The sequence below is a fragment of the Scomber japonicus genome, chromosome 5, assembly GCF_027409825.1.
Source record: "Scomber japonicus isolate fScoJap1 chromosome 5, fScoJap1.pri, whole genome shotgun sequence".
Classification (NCBI taxonomy): domain Eukaryota; kingdom Metazoa; phylum Chordata; class Actinopteri; order Scombriformes; family Scombridae; genus Scomber; species Scomber japonicus.
The window spans coordinates 2,528,621-2,553,864 of record NC_070582.1 but is presented as its reverse complement, the minus strand read 5'-3'; the positions used below and the strand labels follow the sequence as shown (position 1 = coordinate 2,553,864).

Below are 25,244 nucleotides of genomic sequence, written 5' to 3'. Positions count from 1 at the left end.
GGCCGGATTAGACACCTCAGCGGGCCTGATCTGGCCCACGGGCCGCATGTTTGACGTCCCTGCTCTAGAGTTTTTTAAATCATGGTAACTGCATCCTGAACATTTATCCCTAGCAAATACTGAGAAAGGACCAAACTCCTAAAAATGCAGAGTTGCTCTTTAACTGATTTTAACTCAAAGACCTAAATTTTACATCTTCTGAAAATCAAAGTGTTCACAAAGTCGACAAGACTGTGAGCAAGATGAACATGGAGCTTTCGTATTTTAATGTGACAGCAAGAAGACGAGAAAATTACATCACATTCTGTTTGAACAGTTAAGAAAAGATGTTTACTGACTTCAGGCTGAATTATACTTCTGCAGAGGAGTTGCTCCTGATAGTAATGTGACAGTTTAGGCTCTGAACAATTATGACCGTTAGCATGCTAGGCTAACGTTAAATTGGCAAAGCTCTGTATCGGTGTACTCCCAAAGAGTCGCTCCTGATAGTTACGTGACAATTTAGGCTATGAACAATTCTGACCGTTAGCTTGCGAGGCTAACGTTAAATTGGCGAAACTCTGTGTCTACATCAGTGTATTCCCAAAGAGTCGCTCCTGATAGTTATGTGACAGTTTAGGCTCTGAACAATTCTGACCGTTAGCTTGCGAGGCTAACGTTAAATTGGCAAAACTCTGTGTCTACATCAGTGTATTCCCAAAGTATAGATTCAGATTCATTGCATTATAAAGCAGAATAAAGTCCTGTGTCTTTGAAGTGTTTTCAAAGACAGCTTTTTAGCACATTCATCTGCATTTCTATACAGACATTAGTGAAGGTTGTAGACACAGTGATATTTGGATACAGAAGTATAAATCAGCCTTAAAATAATCAAAAAGCAGGTTTGATTTGACCGCTCATGCACTAACTGATATCAGTACATACAGCACAAATACATCACAGCACAGTGTCAATACAGGCTGAAGTAGAAGGCAGCTTAGATTCAACTGAAGAGTTTTGTCCCAATGTGAGATATCCCAAAAACTACCCCCCGACCTTTCCTCATCTACCTCAGCTCACATTACAGACCGCCTTCATTTGGATAGTAAATAATCACGTAACTCAGCTCATGGTCTGGATAAAAATACTTTATTATTTTTTAAAAACGTTATCAAGATAGTTAATAGGTGTTAAAATTCAGTGAACCAATTGAGGAGATAAAGGCCATGTGTTTACTTACTGTACCAGAAGCTTAGAAATCACTACAAACTTTCTCCAGACTTGTACCTTTTGGTTGATAAAGTATTCAAGGTATTCACCACAGCTCTTATGTCTTATCTGTTCGTTAAAAGTCAAAGTTTAAAGTGGATATGCAGCATTTTTGGAATAAAACTCTTCAGTTACAAAGACATTAGACCTGATTTCTGTCCTGAAAATCACTCCTCAGCCCAACGACAGACCACATTTAACTATCAAACATCTTCTTCCTATCAGACTTGTCTTCAATGTTCTTACGCCAGTCGCCCACATCGCGCAGCTGCTTGTCCTGCGAACACAGATAACATTTATTTTAGTTCAGTAAAACTTCTTCAAATTTGACTATTTGTATGGACTCACAGCCAATCAACACAAGCAGATGGAAATATGATATTTTGTGTAAAAATCTAAATATTTAGACACGACTGTTCGACGACGTTTGACTGTTCCTTCTTTCCTCCCTTCCTTCTGTCCTTCCTCCCTCCCTCCTTCTCTCTTTCTTTCCTCCCCATTACCTCCCTCCTTTCCTCTGTCCTTCAGTCCTTCCTTCTTTCCTCCCTCCCTCCTCTCTTTCTTTCCTCCCTCATTTCCTTCCTTCTTTCCTTTCCTTCCTCCCTCCCTCCCTTCCTTCCTTCTCCCTCTCTCCTTTCCTTCCTTCTTTCTCCCTCCCTTCCTTCCTCCCTCCTTTCCTTCCTTTTTCCTCCTTTCCTTCCTTAACTCGTGGACAACAGGAGGGTTAAGGTCTCATTGAGACCAGGTGGGGAGCTCCTGTCCTCTGAAATGAGGCCAACCAGGAAGTAACTTAGAGCTGCATTCTATCAAAAGGCCACCAGGGGGCGACCGTCTCTATACAAGTCAATGGAGAATTCACCAACTTCTCACTTGATTTCTAACCTCAGTAAACGTTTTCAAAATGTGTTTATGGTCTCAATTGCTAGTTTAAAGCCTTCTTCAATGCAGTATGATGTTCATTTGGGACATTTTGGCCTCCCTGATTTTATATGTGATGATAAAGCAGGGTATGCATTAGGGGGCGGGGCTACGTCCTGATTGACAGGTTGATTGACCAATGTCCTCGAGATCCAGCCCTCGCAACCATAGCAACCCACCACTCCGCTCATGGCCCCGCCTCATGCCCATATAAGTAGAATCCGTGTTTTTATTTTTCCCAGCATGCACCTGAAAATTTCAAGATGGAGCTGCCTAGATTCGAAACTATTGGCTTCTGAGCAGCAGTCCACAAACCAATGGGTGACGTCACGGATTTTACATCCATTTCTTCTATACAGTCTACGATTGAGACAGAAGACTCACCTCTTCTTTCACTTCCTTCTTGACCTGCTTCAGGTTGGCTCTCAGGTCCATGTTGACCGTGTGCTTGGAGCCCAGCAGAGCCTTCAGCATAGCATCAGCAGACATACGCACTTTCTTCAGTCTGGGTCTCTTGAACTTTCCTCTCAGGTCCACAATCTTTATGTTGAGGTCTCTGACCTGTAGGAGGATTCAGACAGAGAGAACAATGATAGACTTTTAATATGGTCCAATTATGAGTCATGAAAGACCAGCGATAAGATCATTAGTATAATTAAATATTTGTCTACAGAACACTTTGTCATAACTTCACATACAGAAGGTAAAATAAGTACAGTAAACAGGTCTAAAGAAGAATGTCTCACCTCATTGAGGACCAGGTTTAGTTTGAACTCTATGCTGTATCTCTCCTCTTCACTGACGTCAATCTGCTCGTGAAGCTTCTTGCAAAGTTCCTGAAGAGAAAACAGCATTTTAGAGTTCAGCAGAACTCACAAAAGAGACACAACTCAACAAAAGTACTTCCTGGCAATCCCCTTATTTGATAATATGTAAAATATGACAAGAGTATTTGGTGGTTTTCTGGAGTAAATAGCTTTAAATACATGACATATATAGTGCTAAATCACATAGAGCAGGTCTAGGCTGTACTTTTAATGAATTTAAAGAGACCCAACATTCCCTCATGAGCAGCACTTGGTGACAGCAACAAGGGAAAAAAAGGAAGAAGGAAGAAACCTCCAGTTGGGGTTGAGAGAGAGAGAGAGAGAGAGAGAGAGAGAGAGAGAGAGAGAGAGAGAGAGAGAGAGAGGGAAGAAAGGAAAAGAGGGAGAAAGGGGAGAGAAACGAGAAACCTGGGACAGTCTGTCCGGTTCTGTCTCACCAGAAGCTCGTCCTTGGAGTACGGCAGCTCCAGCGGAGGACATTTATCTTCCAGGAACTTCTCCCTCTCTCCGGTCTTCACGTTTGCCTCAGCTTCCAGCAGAGTATTGGCAACCACCAGCATACAACTCTGGGGGATGACGTCACATAACACAAAGTTAAGGTTTTTTTTAATGTACAAACAGGTTCTTTTTATAGAAACATTCATATTTATTCATGTCTTACCTTCAGAGTATGCTTACGCCTCGCAGACAGTCTTTTCCTGCAGACAGAAAGCAGGATTTGTAATAAATGATTTGACTTCAGTATCTTAAGAGCCCATTTTTTTTTATTGTTAAAATTAAAGATGCCCATCACACTTTACATTGCACTTTAATGCCATAAATATCAATTTGATCATGTTAGCAGGTATTCTTTTTCAAATACTAGTAAAACAGAAGAGCTGCATGATCCTCTAAAACTGTTTAATCTGCATCAAAACGCACACAGTGACAGATGAATACTGAATAAATGTACATGTCAGTTAAATACATGAAACCTGAGCAAATATATGAGGCATTCTGCTATCTAACAAACTAACAGACAAACACAATCTGTTTATTTGTGACAATATAATAATCTCATACTCATCGGCCATGGTAGCTGCAGGATCCCGAGGTTATCTGATAAAAAAAACATGAAAAACACCAGATTAAAATCATATCTGCTGTGTGATAGAACACATTTTAGTCATATTCTTGTTTAATCTTTAAGTGAAGGATCAGACTCAGGCTTTGCTGTGAGATCAGAAACCAAAACGTATTCGTAAAACTGTCTTTGTTAGATGTTAACTGTGCAGAATTGAATGAGTTGATGGTACAAACTCTAAAATTACAAGGCAATCCTCATCAATGTCACATTTAAATCAATGAGAACGTGTGTCCAAACTTTTGACTGGTACTGTATGTGTGTCAGTTACAACTCTAAAGGACTCACAATATAATATATGACACCCTTTTTGGCTTTTTTATGCCAAAAGTCTATTTCTTTTGGTGCTTTTATCAATCAAGCATCAATTCATACCATACAAATATCCTAAAAACAGATGTGACTCTCACTGTGAGCTTTGTAGACACTGAAATAAGAAATAAATTCATGTATATAAACAACATGACTTTTCCTCTGGTGCCACCCTCAGGTCAAACACTACCAAGCCTGTAGATGTTTTAAAGGAAAACATAATAAATTTACACTGAAACTGACATTTTAACTGCTATTTGAGACACTTTAACAGCTTTTCTGCTCTCAGGTAGTAAGAAATATCTGCAAATTATTGATCAAATCTGTTTCTAACACTGTTCAAATACATATTAAATCACTCCTGCTTTAAATAGTTAGCTTCCTCTCCTCCATAACAATGTAGAATCAGTGAAAAGAGGAAAACTTGAACTCTTGAACTCGTCACTTCACACTGTGTTGTCTGTACTGTTTCCTTCACAGTCATGTCTCTTTCCCGCTGAAACCTGTCTCACATTTCATGAATGGTTGTCATGTTAATTCTATCTTAAGACATCATGTTAATTCCAGGAAATTTCATGGAACTGACCTCCGTAACCCAGGCAGTGTTAATGCTTTGAAAGGACCAATTTTCTATTTTTAGCCAAACACGAGCGGCTCTGTTGACTCCGTTGGGGATAAAGATCCAACACTGTGGTCCAGACCGAAATATCTTATCAACTATTGGATGGATTTCCATGAAATGTATTAGGGTGAATCCAAAAATACCTTATTTCATGACAGGAAAGCTTAAAAACTAATGAATAAATTCCCTTTCAGTCTCAACTGTCTACTGAGACTAATGCTAACATAACATGGTATCATTCCAACACTAACATATAACTACACTAATATTACAAGTTGTCCCATACTGGAACCAGTCGCTGTCTAGAAGTCAGGGAAGACAAATTATTTCCTCCAAAACCACCACAGCATGGTTTGTAAAGTTGTTGACACTGATGTAAAGTTGTGATTTAGGCTAACTAACATCCATCATGTATCATTTACACACAGTCCTGTCTTATATCAGCAGCCAGCACCGAATAGATTTGGATATCAAAAACCGGGCTTCTTTCGTTCTGCATAAATTAGACTGTGCTCCTGTTCACATCGCCGGTGTAACGTTCACAGTTCGTGGGATAAACAAGCTTTACAAGCCACAGTACAGATACAGCTAAATGTAATCACTGTCTTCCACAACACATATGACTGTTTTTTGGTTTGGTTTGGGGAAACTAAAGCAATTTCATTAAGGTTCGAGAAAGTTCACGGTCGTGGTTAGAAGAAACCAACATACAGTAGAATATGAGGATGTTAACAGCAGCCTCTGGTTTCAAAACAACCCAAGCAACTATCCAAACCTTCTCTCTCTACTAGGAGGTTTTGAGCTGCTGTAACGTCATAAAACACGATGTAAGCACTTCTGATGTCTGTCACTCGTCCGTCTCATAGAACAGACACACTTTTATTTCCATACATGTAAAAAATCCACACAAACTCAGAGGATAAAGTTTTTTTATAAGGTCAGAATCTGAATCAAATTAAACACATCTCCTATAGTCTGACAACATATTCACTATACCTGATTCTGATACTGATAACTGATCAACAACCTCGGTTTCACCCTCAGTTTTCTTACTCACAGAGACCCGAAAACTTTAGTTTTATCCATGTTGGCGACGTGGCTCTATTGATAACAGTGTTGGTCATCCCACCAGACATCCACGGTCCCTAGACGATCACTCTAAATGGCTTTGGTGATCTTCTCAATTTAGCACACTAGTGGTCTTACATCAAATTTCTCAACAACTGTTTGGATCGACTGCCATGAAATCAGGTAAAAATATTCATGTCCTTGTCTAGAAAAACTGAATATCTTGGTGATTCCTCTAGCTCATTCCTCAAGTCAAGATTTTAATTTGTCCAATAATTTAGTTTGACCAATTACCTGCAAAACTTCAGCTGCACTTTGTGTTTAGGGCAAATGTAAGCATACCAAACACGCCAAACTAAGACGGTGAACACGGTAAACATAATTCCTGCTCAACATTACCATGATCATATTGAGCACATTAATTTTTTACTGGAGCTACTTTCAAGGGTAGAAATAGGGAAACTGTATTCAGAAGGATACATATAATACATATAATATACTTGTTTATCGCTTTGAGTCTTACAAAGGAAATTCCATTCATTGATAATGTATTGGAGTAGAGGTCTCAAAACAAGGCAACTAGCAGTTATTTTTATTATCAACTAAGCTGTCTATTTTTTTCTCAATTAATGTCAGAAAACGCACTGTTCCTAAAACCTATGAGAATATCTTCAAATGTCTTTTTGTGTCTCAACCAGCCAATCCACAAACCAAGCATGTACAGTTTTCTCTATAGAAGTCTAAATAAACTATAAGACTAAAGAAAATATTCACATTTTAGAGGCTAGAATCAGAGAATCTCTTTCTCTTTCTTAAAAAATGATTCCAAACAACTAATAGAATAGAATAGAGAATATACTTAATTGTCCCCTAGGAGAAATGTGTCATGGACTCAGAGTGCGTAGTAGTAGCTTCCCTTACAGACGATAAATACACATAAAATACATATAACAGCTAAAGGCATACTCACTCATGACACATCAATGATTAAAGACAATCAACTAATCGGTTAATCAGCTAGCTCACTCAGAACCTAGCCAAATAAAACTATAAGTATCTGCATGTTTAAATATCATGAGAGTGGGTAAAGTTTAAAGTATCAGCCTTGCAGCAACTTCCAAAAGAAAGTCGGAGTCCTGATGAGCAACTTTTACTGGAGCTACTTTCTAGGGAAGAAATAAAGAAACTGTATCTGGAGTGATTTTTTACTGAGTAGTTTTCAAATGTACTTTTTTTTAATGCTTTAGTGCTGTCCATTTGTTTCTTGATTAATGTCACTGTTTCTCAAAACCTAAGAAGTCTTCAAATGTCTTGTTATGTCTCGACCAACAATCAACAACCCAAATATATAATTATCTCTATAAAACACTAACAAACCAAAAAATATTCACCATCAATATTTTGTTTTCCTTAAAAAGTGATTCCAAACAATGAATTAAAATAGCAACTAATCGGTTAATCAGCTAACTCACTCAAAACCTAACCAAATAAAACTATAAGTATCTGCATGTTTGAATATCATGAGAGTGGGTAAAGTTTAAAGTACCAGTCTTGCTGTTCTTCCAAAAGGGAAACCAGGAAGAAGTCTGCAAACGTCTTGTTTTGTCTCGACCAACAATCAACAACCCAAATATATAATTATCTCTATAAAACACTAACAAACCAAAACATATTCACATTTTAGAAGCTAGAATCAGAAAAGTTGGACTTGTTTTCCATAAAAAGTGACTCCAAACAATTAATTAAAATAGCTGGCAACTAATCTGGTAATCAGCTAGCTCACTCAACACTTAGCCAAATAAAACTATAAGTATTTAAGATAAGATAAGACATTCCTTTATTAGTCCCACAATGGGGACATTTGCATTGTCACAGCAGCAAGTGGACAGTAATAGAATATAAGAGCAGCAATAAGAAAAAGAATAGAGAACAATAAAAAAAACCTATACTCTAAAGAATAATATCTATAAAATCAGCATGTTTAGACACCATCAGACTGAGTGAACTGAAGTTTTAAGTAGCAGCATGGAGGCCACTAGCAGAGGAAGTCTGAGTGCAGATCTGTGTGTCTGTAATGTTTAGGAGCTGTGATGGAACAGAGGATTAAGACTCTATTTCTGGAGCCACAGCTGTTCCTAACGTCTTCATTATGGAACACAAAAAATGACACCGGGCTCATCTTAAAAAGAGAAAGACGTCCGACAACCACTGCAGGCATCCTACGACACATAGCTGGAACAAATGGCTGCCATGTGTAAACCAATAACAGGCCAGGACAATGTATTTTGGGACACTCGAATCGCTTGAAACTGGGAGGACTTGACAACATGTTGCCGTGGCGATGGAATAATATCTGCAGGGTTAAATTTGGGCGCTGATTTTTTGTCTGACGTATGTGTGTGTGTGTGCGTGCGTGTGTGTGTTATGGGTAGGATTGTCTCGGGAGGGAGTGTGGAAGGGTTCATGGTAACTCAACACCCAAAGAACATCCTTTGGGCAGCCAAGACATTAGAGCATATCGCAAAAATAACTCGCTACGGGTCTGACCTCAAACACACGAACAGTTAATCTGCCTCACTCACACACAAAAAAAAAAATGGATGCAGAGGTACAATAGCATCTAACCCTCCTGTTGTCCTCAGGTCAAGGAAGGACAGGAGGAAGGGAGGAAAGAAGGAAGGAAGGAAGGAAGGAAAAGGAGTAAGGACGAAAAGAGGAGGGAAGGAAAGGAGGAAGGAGGGAGGGAGGGAGGGAGGGAGGAAGGAAAAGAAGTCAGGACAAAAAGAGGAAGGAAGAAAGGAAAGAAAGGAGTAAGGAGGGAAGCAAGGAAAGATGGAAGGAAGTGAGGAGAGGAGGAAGGAAGGAGGAGGGAGCAAAGAAAAAGAGAAGGAGGGGAAGAACGAAGTAAAAATTAAAGAAAGAGGGAGGAAGGAAGGAAAGAAGAGATGGAGGGTTAAAACAACTGCAAAAAAAGGATGAAAAACTGAAGAAAAAGCTGCAAACTGAATCTTCAACATCGTTTAATAAACATCGCAACACTTTTATAAAAGTTTAAATTTGGGGATTAAACCAAAAGCGTAAAGTGACGACAGAGAGTTTGGCAGCCGAGGCGGATTAGAGCAGGTTTTCCCTCGACCCCCCCCCTCCCCTCCCCCGTTGAGCGCTGACAGGAGGATAAACACTCGAGGATCGATTTCAAGTTCATGCCTTGTAGTGGTGTTAGCTTTCAGTGCGCCACATCACCAGACCGTATATTTAACCGCAAGCTAACGTCTGAGCATTTCTAAACACGACCGGAAAAAAAACTATTCCTTTATAGCCTTCAAATCCAGAAGAATTTAATAAGCCTTGAAATCCATTAAACAAAAAACATTAAAGACACATCAATAAAAGAGGAATTAATAAATGAAACTGAATAAAAGCTTTAAACCACCACCACCCCCCCCACACACACATTCATGTAATTTAACACCAATAAATCAAAAACTCTCGATCATTGGTGCTTCATTCTTAAGATAAACCAAAACAAACTAAACAAACTCATTTACATATTGATAAAATACTCTGAAGCAGCCAATAGGAATCGACATGCATCACATATTTGGTAAAAACTTTGATTTTAAGCTCTTCTATGTCAAATTAAAACCCTTCTTCTACAACTTTCCATTAGCAGAATTGTTATTTAAACCTTTTTTTTCCTACAAGCATACAGAATTTACAAAGAACATGCAGGCATACTAACAAAATATCACATGATCATTGTACTGACTTCATCTGACTTCATCTTCCAAACAGTAAAACAAAACCACAGCACACAAAGAAAGAAAGGAGTCCTCACCTCCCAACCGAGCAGCGATGTCAGTTTGTTAAGAGTCACAGAGACACAGAGTGAGTCCCAGACAGACCGAGTGTTAAGAAGGTATATATTGCAATCTGCGATAGCTCTCCAAATCCCCGACTTTCTCTTTATGGAAGTGGATTACCAGTCAAACCAATGAGCTGGCAAGGTCATGAAATACAGTACAGTGTGTCATCTGCCCCCCTTTCCTCTGCTTGCCTCATTATAAATAACCCGCCCTTTAGGATGGTTATCTGTGTTATATTGTGCCGTCGAGCTTCTGACTGACAGAATGCAAGAAAGTGATTAAACCCACAGAGTTAACTATCTATTATATATATATGTAGATAAGCTGATGATTCAGTAGTTAAGGTTTATAGAGACTACTGAGCAGCAGTGGAGTATTTATATGTTCATCTTTAAGGTATCAAATGCAATGTTTTATGTTTTATGTGTTTAAAAAAGCAGCATAGAAGAGTGGAGCTTGGCATTATGGTTAAAGCTGTTTTAGTAAGTATAGTAAGACACTATGGAGGTTGGTAGTAAGACACCGTGGAGGTTGGTAGTAAGACATCATGGAGGTTGGTAGTAAGACATCATGGAGGTTGGTAGTAAGACATCATGGAGGTTGGTAGTAAGACACCATGGAGGTTGGTAGTAAGACATCATGGAGGTTGGTAGTAAGACACTATGGAGGTTGGTAGTAAGACATCATGGAGGTTGGTAGTAAGACACTATGGAGGTTGGTAGTAAGACACTATGGAGGTTGGTAGTAAGACACTATGGAGGTTGGTAGTAAGACATCATGGAGGTTAGTAGTAAGACACTATGGAGGTTGGTAGTAAGACACTATGGAGGTTGGTAGTAAGACATTATGGAGGTTGGTAGTTAGACACTATGGAGGTTGGTAGTAAGACACTATGGAGGTTGGTAGTAAGACATTATGGAGGTTGGTAGTTAGACACTATGGAGGTTGGTAGTAAGACACTATGGAGGTTGGTAGTAAGACAGCATGGAGGTTGGTAGTAAGACACTATGGAGGTTGGTAGTAAGACACTATGGAGGTTGGTAGTAAGACAGCATGGAGGTTGGTAGTAAGACACTATGGAGGTTGGTAGTAAGACACTATGGAGGTTGGTAGTAAGACACTATGGAGGTTGGTATTGAGACACTATGGAGGTTGGTAGTGAGACACTATGGAGGTTGGTAGTAAGACACTATGGCGGTTGGTAGTAAGACACTATGGAGGTTGGCAGTAAGACATCATGGAGGTTGGCAGTAAGACACTATGGAGGTTGGCAGTAAGACACTATGGAGGTTGGCAGTAAGACATCATGGAGGTTGGCAGTAAGACACTATGGAGGTTGGCAGTAAGACACTATGGAGGTTGGTAGTAAGACACTATGGAGGTTGGTAGTAAGACACTATGGAGGTTGGTAGTAAGACATCATGGAGGTTGGTAGTAAGACACTATGGAGGTTGGTGGTAAAACGTCATGGAGGTTGGTAGTAAGACACTATGGAGGTTGGCAGTAAGACACTATGGAGGTTGGTAGTAAGACACTATGGAGGTTGGTAGTAAGACACTATGGAGGTTGGTAGTGAGACACTATGGAGGTTGGTAGTAAGACATCATGGAGGTTGGTAGTAAGACATCATGGAGGTTGGTAGTAAGACATCATGGAGGTTGGTAGTAAGACATCATGGAGGTTGGTAGTAAGACACTATGGAGGTTGGTAGTAAGACAACATGGAGGTTGGTAGTAAGACATCATGGAGGTTGGTAGTAAGACACTATGGAGGTTGGTAGTAAGACACTATGGAGGTTGGTAGTAAGACATCATGGAGGTTGGTAGTAAGACACTATGGAGGTTGGTAGTAAGACATCATGGAGGTTGGTAGTAAGACACTATGAAGGTTGGTAGTAAGACACTATGGAGGTTGGTAGTAAGACACTATGGAGGTTGGTAGTAAGACACTATGGAGGTTGGTAGTAAGACACTATGGAGGTTGGTAGTAAGACATCATGGAGGTTGGTAGTAAGACACTATGGAGGTTGGTAGTACGACACTATGGAGGTTGGTAGTAAGACACTATGGAGGTTGGTAGTAAGACATCATGGAGGTTGGTAGTAAGACATCATGGAGGTTGGTAGTAAGACATCATGGAGGTTAGTAGTAAGACACTATGGAGGTTGGTAGTAAGACACTATGGAGTAGTATTTCTGCCAAGTGATACTGACAATATATGTTGTTTGTCTTCCTAAAAATATCCGCTCATGCAATACAATATCTCCTCATAGCAACTGCAGCACGATGAGACATTTTTATGGTTGTGTTTAGACTCACAGTGCTTTGTCAACGCTGACTTAAAGAATGAGAAATGATGTGTTTCCTATTTTAAGAGCTTTTGCCTGTTTTTAGCCTGACCTCAGAGGACTGGAGATGGACAGACGCTGGTTTCTGGTTTCTGGTGTCAAAGTGCTGCGCTGTGTAAATCCATCCATCAACTCCAACCAACAACTGTATGATTGATGTGAGTTAATTAAGCTTCCTGTTGTCTGTTTTCACTGTTCCTTCTTTCCTCCCTTCTTCTTTTCCTTCCTACCTCCTTCCCTCCTTTCCATCCTTTTTCCTCCCTCCCTTTCCTCCCTACTTTCCTTCCTTCTTCCTCCCTGCTTTCCTTCCTTCTTCCTCCCTACCTTCCTTCCTTCCTCCCTCCTTTCCTTCCTTCTTCCTCCCTGCTTTCCTTCCCGCCCTCCTTCCGTCCTTCCTTCCTCCCTCCTTCTCTCTTTTTTCCTCCCCCTACCTTCCTTCTTTCCTCTGTCCTTCTTTCCTTCCTTTCTCCATCCCTCCTTTCCTTCCTTCTTCCTCCTTTCCTTCTTCCTCCCTCCCTCCCTTCCTTGACTCGAGGATAACAGGAGGGTTTAGAGACGAGACATCGCTACCACTCTGCTAACGACGTCATCCTGGAGTTTGTTACTGCAAAACTGGCTGTTGGAGACTTAATACCGCTCTGTTACCAAAATAAAACACTGATCGGAGCCAAAAAGTGACGTTGTTCGCTTCATTCCTCACACGACGACACTGCTACACACACACACACACACACACACACACAACGTTTTTGGCCGTGTGCACTTCTGAGCTGAATCTGAGACCTGCTGAGCTTTTAGTCAGTCAGTTTGACACCATTAGAAAGCTTTACAGGTCATAAAATCAGCAGCATCCAGGAAACAAGAGTCACTCTGCAGGTCAGCGCTGGATTATGTCCGCTGCTTTTTAACATTCCCACAACTTACATCGAAGCCGCGTTTATATTATATTTCAATCCACCTGCTGTATCTGACCTCATCTTTCACACCTGTTTAGTTATGCATGAGTTAATAGGGCTGTTAGTACTTTTTTCATATATTATTATGATGTATTAGGTGTTTTTTTTTTATGTTTTAAATTTTTTATTGATTTATGGAAAAGTCTTTAAAAAATGCAGCTTACCTTTATGCCACCGGAGGGCGCCAAAGCTCTATCCGTGGTGATGATGATGATGATGATGCACTTTTCCCAATTCCTTTACTAAGATTCTACATTAGTGACGTATCTAACATTATTCATATCTTTAAAATAATCGTAATCTGTCAGGTAATAGATTAAGTTGCGTGACGGTCACGAAATAAAAGATACGATAAATTCCTGCTCAGCTCAGTTCTAAAAAGTCCCAATTAAGGTGAGAAAATTCAAATAATTACGTTTTATAATTAAAAGTTTAACAGGAAACAATTATCCGCTAGTATTAACGACGCGTTATTTTTTTAAATCGCATTTTAATGTTGCAAGGCTTTTTGTCCCTTCTACTCCCCCGTAGACGGCTCCTCTAGCTGTAGCGCTATGCTTTGAAGTGGCCTCCTGCAGTAAACCTACCGCGCTGATGGAAAGTAAGAGAGCTACTGGACTTTTGAACGGCTTGTTTAACTTTAAAACACTTCCAGACGCTTCAGTTGACAAGTCAAAAGTAAAATGCAACCTGTGTCAAACGGAGTTTAACTACCACCGGAGTACGTGGAGTTTGAGTTAGCACCTCCACGCTAAACACCCAGGTGCAGCCAAGCCAGCCTCAGCTCCACCAAAGGACCATTTTGGAGTGTGGGAGTCGCAGCAGAGCCGTGATTGATTCCCAGTTAAGACACTCTGGTAAGAAATGCTTTACATTATGGGCTTAAAACTGCCTTCAAATGGAAAATAACAGGATTTTAAACATGCAATTCAAAACACCATTAATCGTGATTTAAAAAATTAATCGTTTGACAGCCCTAGTAATTACTTACAAAGAAAAGTTAAATTGATGTCAGTATAACAGCGAGCAGTTTCAGCAGCTGAGCGCTTCTGTCACTGAGAGAGACATAAATCCTGCGCCACCTTGGCACATGGAGATGCTCTGCAGTGATACGGGGGTTATCCACTTACTGTCAGAGTACTTCCTGTTGATTTACTGACTGATAAAGATTTATTCCCTCCTTTTAAATCACTAAGAAGATCCGTAGTTAATTATAACGTCCTTCTCAAAGTTTACATTCGTCTAAATGTTTGTTCTGTCAGCATATGGAGGTCAAGAATGAGCTAGATTTAAGATTTACTGTCCGTTTATTTCAGGGGGGTCAAACTCATTTTCATTCAATGGCCACGTACAGCCAGATTTGATCTCACGTGGGCCGGACCAACAAAAAGATGGAAGGGAGGAAGGAAGGATGGAAGGAAGGAAACAAAGATGGAAAGAAGGGGAAAGGGATTAGGAAGGAGAGAAGGAAAGAAGACAAGAAAGCAAGGAAGGAAGGAAGGAAAGGAAGAAGGAAGGAAGGTAGGATGGAAGGAAACAAAGAAGGAAAGAAGTTAGAAAGGGAGGAAGGAAATGACAGGAGGGTATAGGAAGGAAAAGACGACAAGAAGGAAAGTGGGCCAGATTGGACGCCTTGGTGGGCCGGTTCTGGCCCACGGGCCGCATGTTTGACATCCCTGGTTTATTTGAAAAGCAAAAACTCAGCAGAGTGATATTTATCCCTCCAGGCGACTCAGTTTCATTTTGTAGTTTGGCCAAATAACAGCTGTCACGTGTTTATTCGGTAAAGGTTTCTTAATCTTAAGAGAAAGAGGCTGATTTTTACACAACTTTGAAGCCTAATTTCATATATTTGGCGATTTCTTTAACCCTCCTGTTGTCCTCAAGTCAAGGAAGGAAGGAAGGAAGGAAGGGAGGGAGGAAAGGAGAGAAGGAAGGAAGAAGGGAGGAAAGGAAAGAAGGACAGAGGAAAGAGAGAATGAGGGAGGGAGGAAAGAAGGAAGGGAGGAAGGAAAGGAGAGAGGAAAGAAAGGAGGGAGGAAAGGAAAGAAGGAAGGAAGGAGGGAAGGAAGAAGGGAGGAAAAGAAAGAAGGAAGGTAGGAAAGAAGGAGGGAGGGAGGAAAGAAGGACAATCAGGCTTCTTCTTCACAGCTGTCTCGTGTTTATTCGGTAAAGGTTTCTTAATCTTTACAAGTCGGCTCAAAAAATGATTTGTGCTTTTTACATCCAGGATCAGTGAAGGGTGAAGTAATGTTTAAAACACCCAACAGTGATCTCACAGTATATGTATGGGTCACTACTGCAGCAACAAAGATAAGATAATAAGGGTGTTAACTTCTTTAAATAAGGGTTTGATGACTACATGGTAGCTTGGATGGTAACCAATGAAATGTATAAAACTGCAGGTTTCGTGAAGAACTGATGCAGGTTTTGGCGGATAAGACGCTGATTTAAGCCTCTGCCTCAAACATCTTCTTCCTCCCGTCCATGCCGGATTTGTCTTCAATGTTTTTACGCCAGTCGCCGACGTCACGCAGTTCCTTATCCTGAAAGACAGAGATGAGCACAAATCAGAGGTGGACCAGGAGGGTTCACGAAACTTTGGGTCTGTTCGAAACCTCATACTTTCCTACTACTCGTACTAACTCTGACGTCATTTGAAGTATGTAGTGTGTTTCAAGTGCGTAGTATGTGATTTAGAGTATGTGAGAAGTTCCTGGATGGTTTACTAGATTCTCCAGAAATGCAGAGTATGCATCAAGAGCTGACTACTCACACTCACATTACCCAAGATGCAACGCTACTACTCACACTCACAATACCCAAGATGCAACGCTACTACTCACACTCACAATACCCAAGATGCAACGCAACTTCTGATACAAAACCCAAAATACAAACGTCACAGGTAGCTACAACAACAAGGGTATGTTCGCTTCCTGTTTTCAAAATAAAAGCACCAAGTCTATCGTTATGGTTTTCTTAATAATAAAAGGCAACGGGTGTTTTATTTTGTGAAAATGACCGGAAGTGACTGTAAACAGGTGTTATTTGGACAAATTAGCGTCACATTGTGGATCTAAAGGGCAACTTTACATTCTTCCTAAAAAGGTTAGAAATGTGGATAAAGTGGTTTATTTACAGAGTTAGAGCTAAAATGAAATCAGCTTCAGCCTGATGATTTCAGCTCGGGTAGGAACCAAATGCATTGTGGGTTATCGTGTAGTTTACTACAGTGTAAACGGTCTGCTTACTATCCGGTCCTTTAGTGTGTAGTATAGAAGTATGTAGTATAGAAGTATGTAGTATGCGGTTTCGAACACAGCCATGGATTTAAAAGTTTAATCTGAAGCTAATATGAAGCTTCAGCGTTTGAATGAGTCAAATCTTCATCTTCCATGTTTCAACGTTACAGTGTTTTTAGTAGCAAAGTCTTTTTGTTCCTATACTTCCACCACAGAGAAACAGGAAACACTAAGAGGGAATCTGATGCTAAAAAGACTGTAAATGTGTAAAGTCAGTGATCTTGACTGTTGTTTTAAGGCCTATGCTTTAATCCAGGATCCTTTAATCTGGATCTTACTGTGATCACCTGATTAAATAAAGGTTATAATTATTGAGCAAACTGACGATTTAAACATCAAAACCTTTGTTTCCTCATCTATCACATCAGTGTAGGTGGATGGAAGTATAATCTAAAGCAATGAATCTAATAAGGAGGATCAAATTTATGGTAGAAAGTATAGATATCATTGTCTTATGGCCATTGTTCTTTATACTTCTCTTCAGACACAGGCCTCTTTATCTGCTCACTAAATGTACAACCTGCTTCAAGCTAAAAGTTGTGTTTCTCATCATGTATCTGTGTTGAACAGATCGAGTCGGAGTCGGTTCCTCACCTCCTCTTTCACCTCCTTCTTGACCTGCTTCAGGTTGGCCCTCAGGTCCAGGTTGACGGTGTGTTTGGAGCCCAGCAGAGCTTTCAGCATGGCGTCGGCAGACATGCGTACTTTCTTCAGGACCGGCTTCTTGAACTTGCCCATCACATCCTGGACTTTGATCTTCAGGTCATCAATCTGTTAAAGACCGTGTAAAGTGAATTCAGACATTTTCTTCTAAACATAGGTCATAAATGTATTTCTAAAAAATGTGTAAAAAGCATTTCAACCATTTAGATTTGAATTGTGGAGCTAGGCTTCACACACTGTGTTTCAAGATTTCTGTGTTCAGGATTTAGTGATTAGCATAAACCCGCCCCTGCTGCTGTAGAGGTATAAATACATTCAGCACACACTACTACTACTACAGTCTACAGTTAGCCAGTTAGCTGAGTTAGCCGCCAAGCTAGCAGCCGAGTTAGCAGCAGAAAGCTCTCAGATGTAGCGTCCATGTTTCTGGTAGGGGTGGTGACTTTGATTGACAGGTGGCACTTGGTAGGGGGCGGGGCTTCAGCGTTTGGGAGCAGAGAAAGAGGCTGATTTTTACACAACTTTGAAGCCTAATTTCATATATTTGGCGATTTTTCTGAATTATTCAAATTTGGCAGGGTGGTTAACAACACACTTTTCTGTGGTATGTCCCTTTACACAGACTTTAAGTGGAGAAAGATGATCTCAGGGTGAATCTGAAATCTGGATTCACTGTGAGCACACTACTGAATGTTTCACCATCAGTCATCAGTGATGGTGATGTTCATACAATGGGACGATCAAAAACTGAACACCAAAATCAACCCTGAATGCTAATTACTGCTTCTTTCTACCATGATCTTTGGACGTTGTTTCCAGTTCAGTGCCTTGTTTATCTCATAGGTGTGTTCTTTCTATTTATCTACCGTTCTATGTTATGTATAGTTAGAACACACTTTACTTTATGCACTCATGTGGTCTGACAGGTGTGCAACATCTCTATACTCGAAACCCCAAAAACTCAACATTTGATGCATTTAGAGGTCCGAACCCAGGTGTAACAGGACAACGCAACAGTCAAACCTTTACAGATGTCTTGAGTATCATTATATTCACATTGAGGTATTTACTATCTTTGAAAACTACAAGATCTGCAGAATTTGAGTTTATGATGATGGACTCACTGAAGACTCTGTTGGCTTTAAATTATTTTATATAATCTCAATACAATGCCTTTATTGTCATGGAACTATTGTGTGTCTCCAGTGGGATAATACATAAAAACAGCAACAAACAATTATACATAAAACAACAGACAATGAGACACATAAAAGACACTATGGATAAATAAAAGTCTACCTCTTTGTCAGATTTGCCGACTTTCATCTCCAGGTCGTATCTCTCCTCATCGGTCTTGTCGATCTTGTGGTGAATCTCCCTGCAGAGTTCCTAAACACAGAAATAAACAGAGTATAATGGCACAGCATGTAATCTGATCACATAATGTCCCAATTTCACAAGAGCCGAAGACAATACCTAACTATGAATTGCATCACAAGACACACAATACCAGTTAAAAGTTTGTCCTTTCCATTCACTTCAATGAGACTGGACTGGTGCTCTCTATGTTCACCCTCAATCAATCAATCAATCAATCTTTATTTGTATAGCGCCAAATCACAACAGAGTTATCTCAAGGCTCTTTCCACATAGAGCAGGTCTAAACCGAACTCTTCAGGTTTTAACTTTAAAGAGACCCAACATTCTCACATGAGACACAGTGGAGAGAAAAAACTCCCTTTTAACAGGAAGAACCCTCAGAACCAGACTCAGAGTGGGAGAACATCTGCCTCGACCGGTTGGGGTTGAGAGGAGAGAAAGGAAGGAGAGGAGAGAAGCACAATGAAAATCAACAATGAAGCTAGAAGAACCCTAAGTTTGTACCTGCAGCTCCTGCATGGTCCTGGGCATGGACACAGGAGGACAGTTCTCACTCATGTATCGTCTCTTCTCTATCACTTGTTCTTTCTCTTCCTCCTCCAGCAAATCTTTAGCGATGGACAGCATCAAACTCTGCCAAATATCAGTGGTGGAAGAAGTATTTAGATACTTTACTTAAACAAAAATACTAACAAAGAGATGTAAAAATACTCAATTGCAAGTAAAAGTCCTACTTAAGTGAATTAAGTATGTGAATAGATTGTTGAACATCAATGTCACACACAAAAATACCTCTTAATCAGCATTTGCTTTACTTTTTATAACCAAGTTTGGATTAGTTTTTACAACACTGTAAAAAATGTGAAGGAATGTTTTACCTTCAGATGATGCCTGCGACTCGAAGTCATCTTTTTCCTGAAGGGTTGAGAAATCATCCATTTGTTATGACGTGCAGTGTTTCTGATTCCTAACTCAAAACTTATTTCATCTTTATAACAAACCCAGTTCCCAGCCAGCATGTCCATGTGGGCCTCATAGGGGTTAAATTTGGGCTGCAATATATGTCTCACATGGGTTTGTCTGCCGTTTCCATGGCGGCCCCACCTGTGTTTGCCAATATGGGCTTCAGGTGGGTTCTGACTGGGTTTCAGGTGAGACCCATGTAGGCCCTATATGTTTGCCCATATGGGGTCTAAGTGGGATCAGAATGGACCTTAAATGGGGCCCATTTAACCAGCCCACATTGGCTTCACATATGGGGCCCATGTTTCTGAAACAATATGGAGCCCATACAATTTGCCCTGTTTATGCCCATGCCTGCTTAGCCCACTTACAGCACATCCCTTATAAGCCTCATACAGTCAGCCCACTGTATGGTATTAACATGTGGGACTCAGGTTACTGAAACCATGTGTGACTCGAACAATTTGCCCAGTTCAAGCCCACTCAGTACCCACGTAACCCTCTTTTAACCCATTTGAGGCCCACATGGACATTCTGGCTGGATATGTAAAGAAAAGTGACTTTATTCCTCAAAAGTCCCGAAATCATTGATTGAAAACATGAATAATGGTATACACCTTACAGCTCTTTTACTAACTTTCTGAAACGTTTTAGGACTCAATAATAGACCTCTATTGTCAGTTTTAATAATTTATAGTAGTTCTCTAAGTTTAAAATGTTTGACACAAGTTTGACATTTTGAAGTTTAGATTCAGCCTTATAGATCCAAAACTGAAGACAAACTACTCACTCGGTCATCTTGGCGTTTGTTTGGCTTCACACCTGCAGAAAAATGACATTTTCCATTTCAAATAAAGAAAGTAGGGGGAACACAGCAAGAAAGAAATGGGCAGATAGATGAATAACTGTCAAACCACTCGTGGTATCTTAGAAACACATTAACAAACAGAGATGACGGCTTGGACAGGCTGAGGAGGAACAGGCCTGTCTTTCTGAAATAATAACTCCACTTAGAGGAAACGTGACACCGACTCAAGCAGCAGTAATCCTCCTCAAGAAAAACCTCTACTCTAAATTAGGACAAGGATCTCCAGTTGTCCCCCCCTGGGCATCCCTGTCATGAAAGATCTGCCTTCTGGAAGATTATCAAAAACCATCTGATACCTCCTCTGTTGGTACAAACATCTCTGACATGTTTGAGATGTTACCTCTGAAAATAGAGACTGAGCAGAGCAAACCAGATTCATCCAAAGAGAAAACAGAGCAGTAAACACTATCTTTACTGAAATGTGTAAAAGACGTCACAGCAAGGAGGTGTGAAAAACCTCAAGAGGTCACAAGCTTGGTTTTTATTTGCTTCCAATAAGTCAGTCAACATAAAGTATCAACCAGAACCAACACCGAGTTAGATCTAATGTTATGTTTCTCTTCCAACTGTGTGGATTTAGAGTCTTCTAGAAACAAAAAAGAGTCTCAGAAATGGATCATGCCCCTGATACCGATCCATCTGAAAGTTATTGAATTGACTTGAGACATCTGTAGTAACAACAACTTCAGCTAAACTCACTTTACTCCAAAAGAACCTCCTCAGAAAGAAGCAAAATTACAAGAATTGAAGATAAACTCTGCTGAATGATGTGTTAGTTTACAACAGCAGCTCTAGATCACAACATTTCCTGGATCAACACGGACGTTCACTGTTGAATTTCAGATATTTAAACAATGAAATTTGGGGGGGGATTCGGTGACACAGTAAGGCAAGGCAGTTTTATTTATATATAGCGCATTTCATATATAATGGCAACTCAATGTGCTTTACATAAAACAGAATCAGTAAGAGAATCAGACAATGTACCTTCAAAATAAAGCCAACAGGTTCATTATCCAAACTCAGGAGATGCTCACAATTCACAAACAACAAAGCCGGTGTTGGGATGTCAAGCACATTTTACAAAAAAATAGTTTTTACATGTTCACTTAAAAATGTATAGACTTGTTTTAATTGTGCTATGCTGTTGATATTTAACTGCATACATTTATATTCTAGGGCTCAAGCCAGACGTCGCATCTATAGATGAATGGTATGATATTATTTACGATGTGTATGTAATGGAAGGAATCACTTTTTCATTGAGGCTCCAGCAATCTAAATTCAATGACATCTGGAAGGAATGGAAAATGTATATTTCCCGGAAACGCTCTTATTTTGTTTAAGTTTCTTTTCTATAACTAGATGCACTTGATTGGTTAAATACTTTGCTGTAATATTGTGACAGAAAACACCCAATGTTCATGTTGTGTTACTTTATAAAATGCTATGTAAAAGGAAAAACAATTAAAAAAAAAATTATATTCTAAGTTTTTATATTTTGTCATTTCAGATATACGACTTTCAAACTCAAACAAATATTATATATGTTTAGTTTAAAATGAATTGGCTTTGAAATTGCTTAAATTGGGGTTTCCATTCATACTAAGTAATACTTATAATTTCTAATGTTAGTAACATCACAATGAATACTAAAAAAGTATCCATATGTTGATGAGCCTGATTAGCACAAAAAAATATATGAATATAAATCAGTGTATCGTCAGCATAAGGGAATTTGCCATTTTTAAAATTGTGCTAAATAACTTTTCTTTAAGTGAAATATCAAGTGATAATCTCTGCTGATAGTCTCATAATTCTGTATTAATAAATATAATAATAATCATATCATCCTAGCACACTACAAACTGACCAATACATCACTTTACTGAAATACTAGATGCAACATTTCCGTATATCAAATATCAGTCAGGCTCAGTGAACGCAGCGGCCAAGAGTTAACCTTAAAAAGTGAATAAAAGAGTGAAGTATGAGACTTAAAAAGCATCAATACGCCTTAAAAGTCTGATAAATGTAAAAGAACATGCTGCAATCTGTACCATAATATTCATCTTTTAAATAGTTTTAAAAAGAGATTTATTCTATCTATAAAAACACAGACTGACCCTTTAATAAGCTGTAATAAATGTCTTTAATGTACATGTGTCTCTGCTATTCACAGACTGGTACGCATGCAGACTATTGTGAGCATAACTGGATCAGACATGAAGCCAAAGATCATTTTATTACACGAAGCCGTCAGGTTTAGACTCGAGCTCTCACACATATAAAGTCTTTGATGACACAGCGATAAACACCAGACGATCACTTTACAACAGTCGAGTCCATTTACACCAACACACTTCCTCACACCTCCTCCGTCTGCAGCTCCAACAGCTTCAAACTCAAATTAACCAGATTTAACCTGCAAAAGCATCAACTGTCTGCAACCCTAACCCTTTCATCATCCTACAGGAAGACTTTCTAATAATGAACTGGATTCATCAGTAACTATTTAACCCTTATGTCCTACTTTCTGCTGCTCAGGGTTGAATTTTAACCAATTTTTTACATTTAAGAACTGTAAAAACATCACATACACATTTCTGCTAGCTGGACTTTCCCTTAAATGTGACCCACAATTTACAAAAATGGAAATAAAATGCACCTTTTAAAGAAAATGTGTGCAGCTGCAACCTCAAATTAACCATATCTAACCTGCAAAACATCAACCGTCTGCAACCCTAACCCTTTCATCATCCTGCAGGAAGACTTTCTAATGAACTGGACTCATCGGTAACTATTTAACCCTTACTTTCTGCTGCTCAGGGTTGAATTTTACCCTTTTTTTTAACATTTGAGAGCTCTAAAAACACCATTTATACATTTCTGTTAGCTGGACTTTTTCCCTAAATGCACCTTTTAAAGAAAATGTGTGCAGCTGATTCACATTTTTAAATATGCAAATGTTCAAATGTGTAAATCAGCATTGAAACATGTTGTTGTATTCATCATATTCCACAAAAGACCATAAACTAGTGATTATAAATGCCCCTTTTCTCGCATAATTAAATAGAGTACACTACAACCCTTACTTTCTGCTGCTCAGGGTTGAATTTTACCCAATTTTTTTACATTTGAGAACTGTAAAAACATCATATACACATTTCTATTAGCTGGACTTTTCCCTAAATGTGACCCATAAAATGCACCTTTTAAAGAAAATGTGTGCAGCTGATAGACATTTTTAAATATGCAAATGTACAAATGTGTAAATCAGCATTTAAACATGTTGTTGCATTCATCATATTCCACAAAAGACCATAAAATTGTGATTATTAATGCCTTTTTTCCACCATAATTAAATATAATACACTTTGTTTGCTCTCTGACAGCTTCATTAAGGATGAATTACACATTTATTATTGACTGATGCAGAATTGATGAATATGAATTGGTGTAGAGATTCATTATAAATCAGAATATTAACAAGTAATTAAGGGTTAAACATCCAAAATGACATATCAGCTCCAATAAAAACACCAATATCCTTTTTTAACGTTTGGTAACTGCATGATAAAAATGGTAAAATCTAAACAAGACAAAAACTTAAAGCAGCAGCTGAAGAAAGAAGAAAGATCTCTCACCTTTTATACCGAAGCTGGAAACAGAACAGAGCGACAGATTTGTTAGCGACTCAGTTTCGGCATTTTAAGTTGGTTTATATTGCATTCCTGGACGGCGAAGGGAAACCCCATCTTACTCTGTATGGAAGTGGATTTTCTCTCAGACCAATAGGCTCAGCAGCCCCCTGAAATATTATATCTGACCCCCATTTCAACCCCCCCACCTCCCTATCCAAACATTATAAATAACCCCCTCCCTTCTAGATTGTCTCACTGATTGCTTTATCCTCCCTCGATCCCCCCGGCTGCTGCGACTGAACCCCCAAAAGAGAAAAGCGTATTTTTATTGTAGACGGTAGACAGTAAGATCACCAGCGCTGGAGTCACAGGCAGTTTTTTTTTTTTTGGGAGGGGGGGGGGGGGTTAAGGAGTCAAGGGAGCAGAGGTGATGAAAGTTGAGGGGACAGCAGGTGGAAAGGCTGAAAGAAAAACCATCAACGTCCAGTTTAAGACACTAAATAGACGCTGTTAAGTAACTGTTAACATGAGCTGCTGGGTTAAAGAGAGAGGAGACGAGAGGAGACGAGAGGAGACGAGGAGAGGAGACGAGGAGAGGAGACGAGACAAGACGAGAGGAGAGGCAGAAGGAAACTTTATGATATGAATAAAACTAATTTAGGTGAAGAGAAAGAAAAATCAAGGCGTGTCAAACTCAATTTCATTCAAGAGCCACATACAGACCTATTTTATCTCATGTGGGCCGGATCATTAAAAAGGAAGGAAGGAAGTAAGGAAGGAAAGAAGAAAGGAAAGACAGACAAAAGGAAGGAGGGAAGAGAGGTAGGAAGGAAGGAAAGCAGGAAGGACATATGAAGAATGGAAAGAAGGACAGATGGAAAGAAGAAAGGAAGGAAGGACAGATGGAAGAAAGGAAGGAGGGAAGAGAGGTAGGAAGGAAGGAAAGCAGGAAGGACATATGAAGAATGGAAAGAAGGACAGATGGAAAGAAGAAAGGAAGGAAGGACAGACAGACGGACAGAAGGAAGGACAGATGGAAGAAAGGGAGAAAGGACAGAAAAGAAGGAAGGAAGGACAGATAGAAGGAAGAAAGGAAGGAAGGACGGACAGACAGACGGAAGGACAGACGGAAGG

General features: G+C 39.6%; 2 protein-coding genes across 2 annotated transcripts; both read right to left on the bottom strand.

Annotated features, from left to right (window-relative positions):
• Window positions 1-1,444: 1,444 nt before the first annotated feature.
• LOC128359178 (troponin I, fast skeletal muscle-like) lies at window positions 1,445-4,066 on the bottom strand. Its single transcript, XM_053319614.1, has 6 exons — window positions 4,056-4,066; window positions 3,655-3,691; window positions 3,431-3,559; window positions 2,913-3,002; window positions 2,551-2,727; window positions 1,445-1,525 (listed from the first exon to the last, which is right to left on the bottom strand). Exons 1-6 carry the CDS (start codon window positions 4,064-4,066, stop codon window positions 1,445-1,447), a joined length of 525 nt encoding a protein of 174 aa, XP_053175589.1.
• An 11,671-nt stretch (window positions 4,067-15,737) lies between these two features.
• On the bottom strand, window positions 15,738-19,543 carry LOC128359179 (troponin I, fast skeletal muscle-like). The gene is made up of 5 exons (XM_053319615.1): window positions 19,514-19,543; window positions 19,140-19,268; window positions 18,555-18,644; window positions 17,187-17,363; window positions 15,738-15,833 (listed from the first exon to the last, which is right to left on the bottom strand). Exons 1-5 carry the CDS (start codon window positions 19,541-19,543, stop codon window positions 15,738-15,740), a joined length of 522 nt encoding a protein of 173 aa, XP_053175590.1.
• Between the last annotated feature and the right edge of the window lie 5,701 nt (window positions 19,544-25,244).

Bases quoted from the DNA above. Each gene is read 5' to 3' on its own strand.
- LOC128359178 (XM_053319614.1), bottom strand. The intron at 3,560-3,654 runs GTAAGACATGAA...GTCATCCCCCAG, and splicing joins GGCGTAAGCATACTCTGAAG to AGTTGTATGCTGGTGGTTGC. The intron at 3,003-3,430 runs GTGAGACAGAAC...TTTTCTCTTCAG, and splicing joins ACTCCAAGGACGAGCTTCTG to GAACTTTGCAAGAAGCTTCA.
- LOC128359179 (XM_053319615.1), bottom strand. From the start codon at position 19,543: ATGACTTCGAGTCGCAGGCATCATCTGAAG. The intron at 19,269-19,513 runs GTAAAACATTCC...GATATTTGGCAG, and splicing joins GTCGCAGGCATCATCTGAAG to AGTTTGATGCTGTCCATCGC. The intron at 17,364-18,554 runs GTAGACTTTTAT...GGTCTTTAACAG, and splicing joins TCGGCAAATCTGACAAAGAG to ATTGATGACCTGAAGATCAA.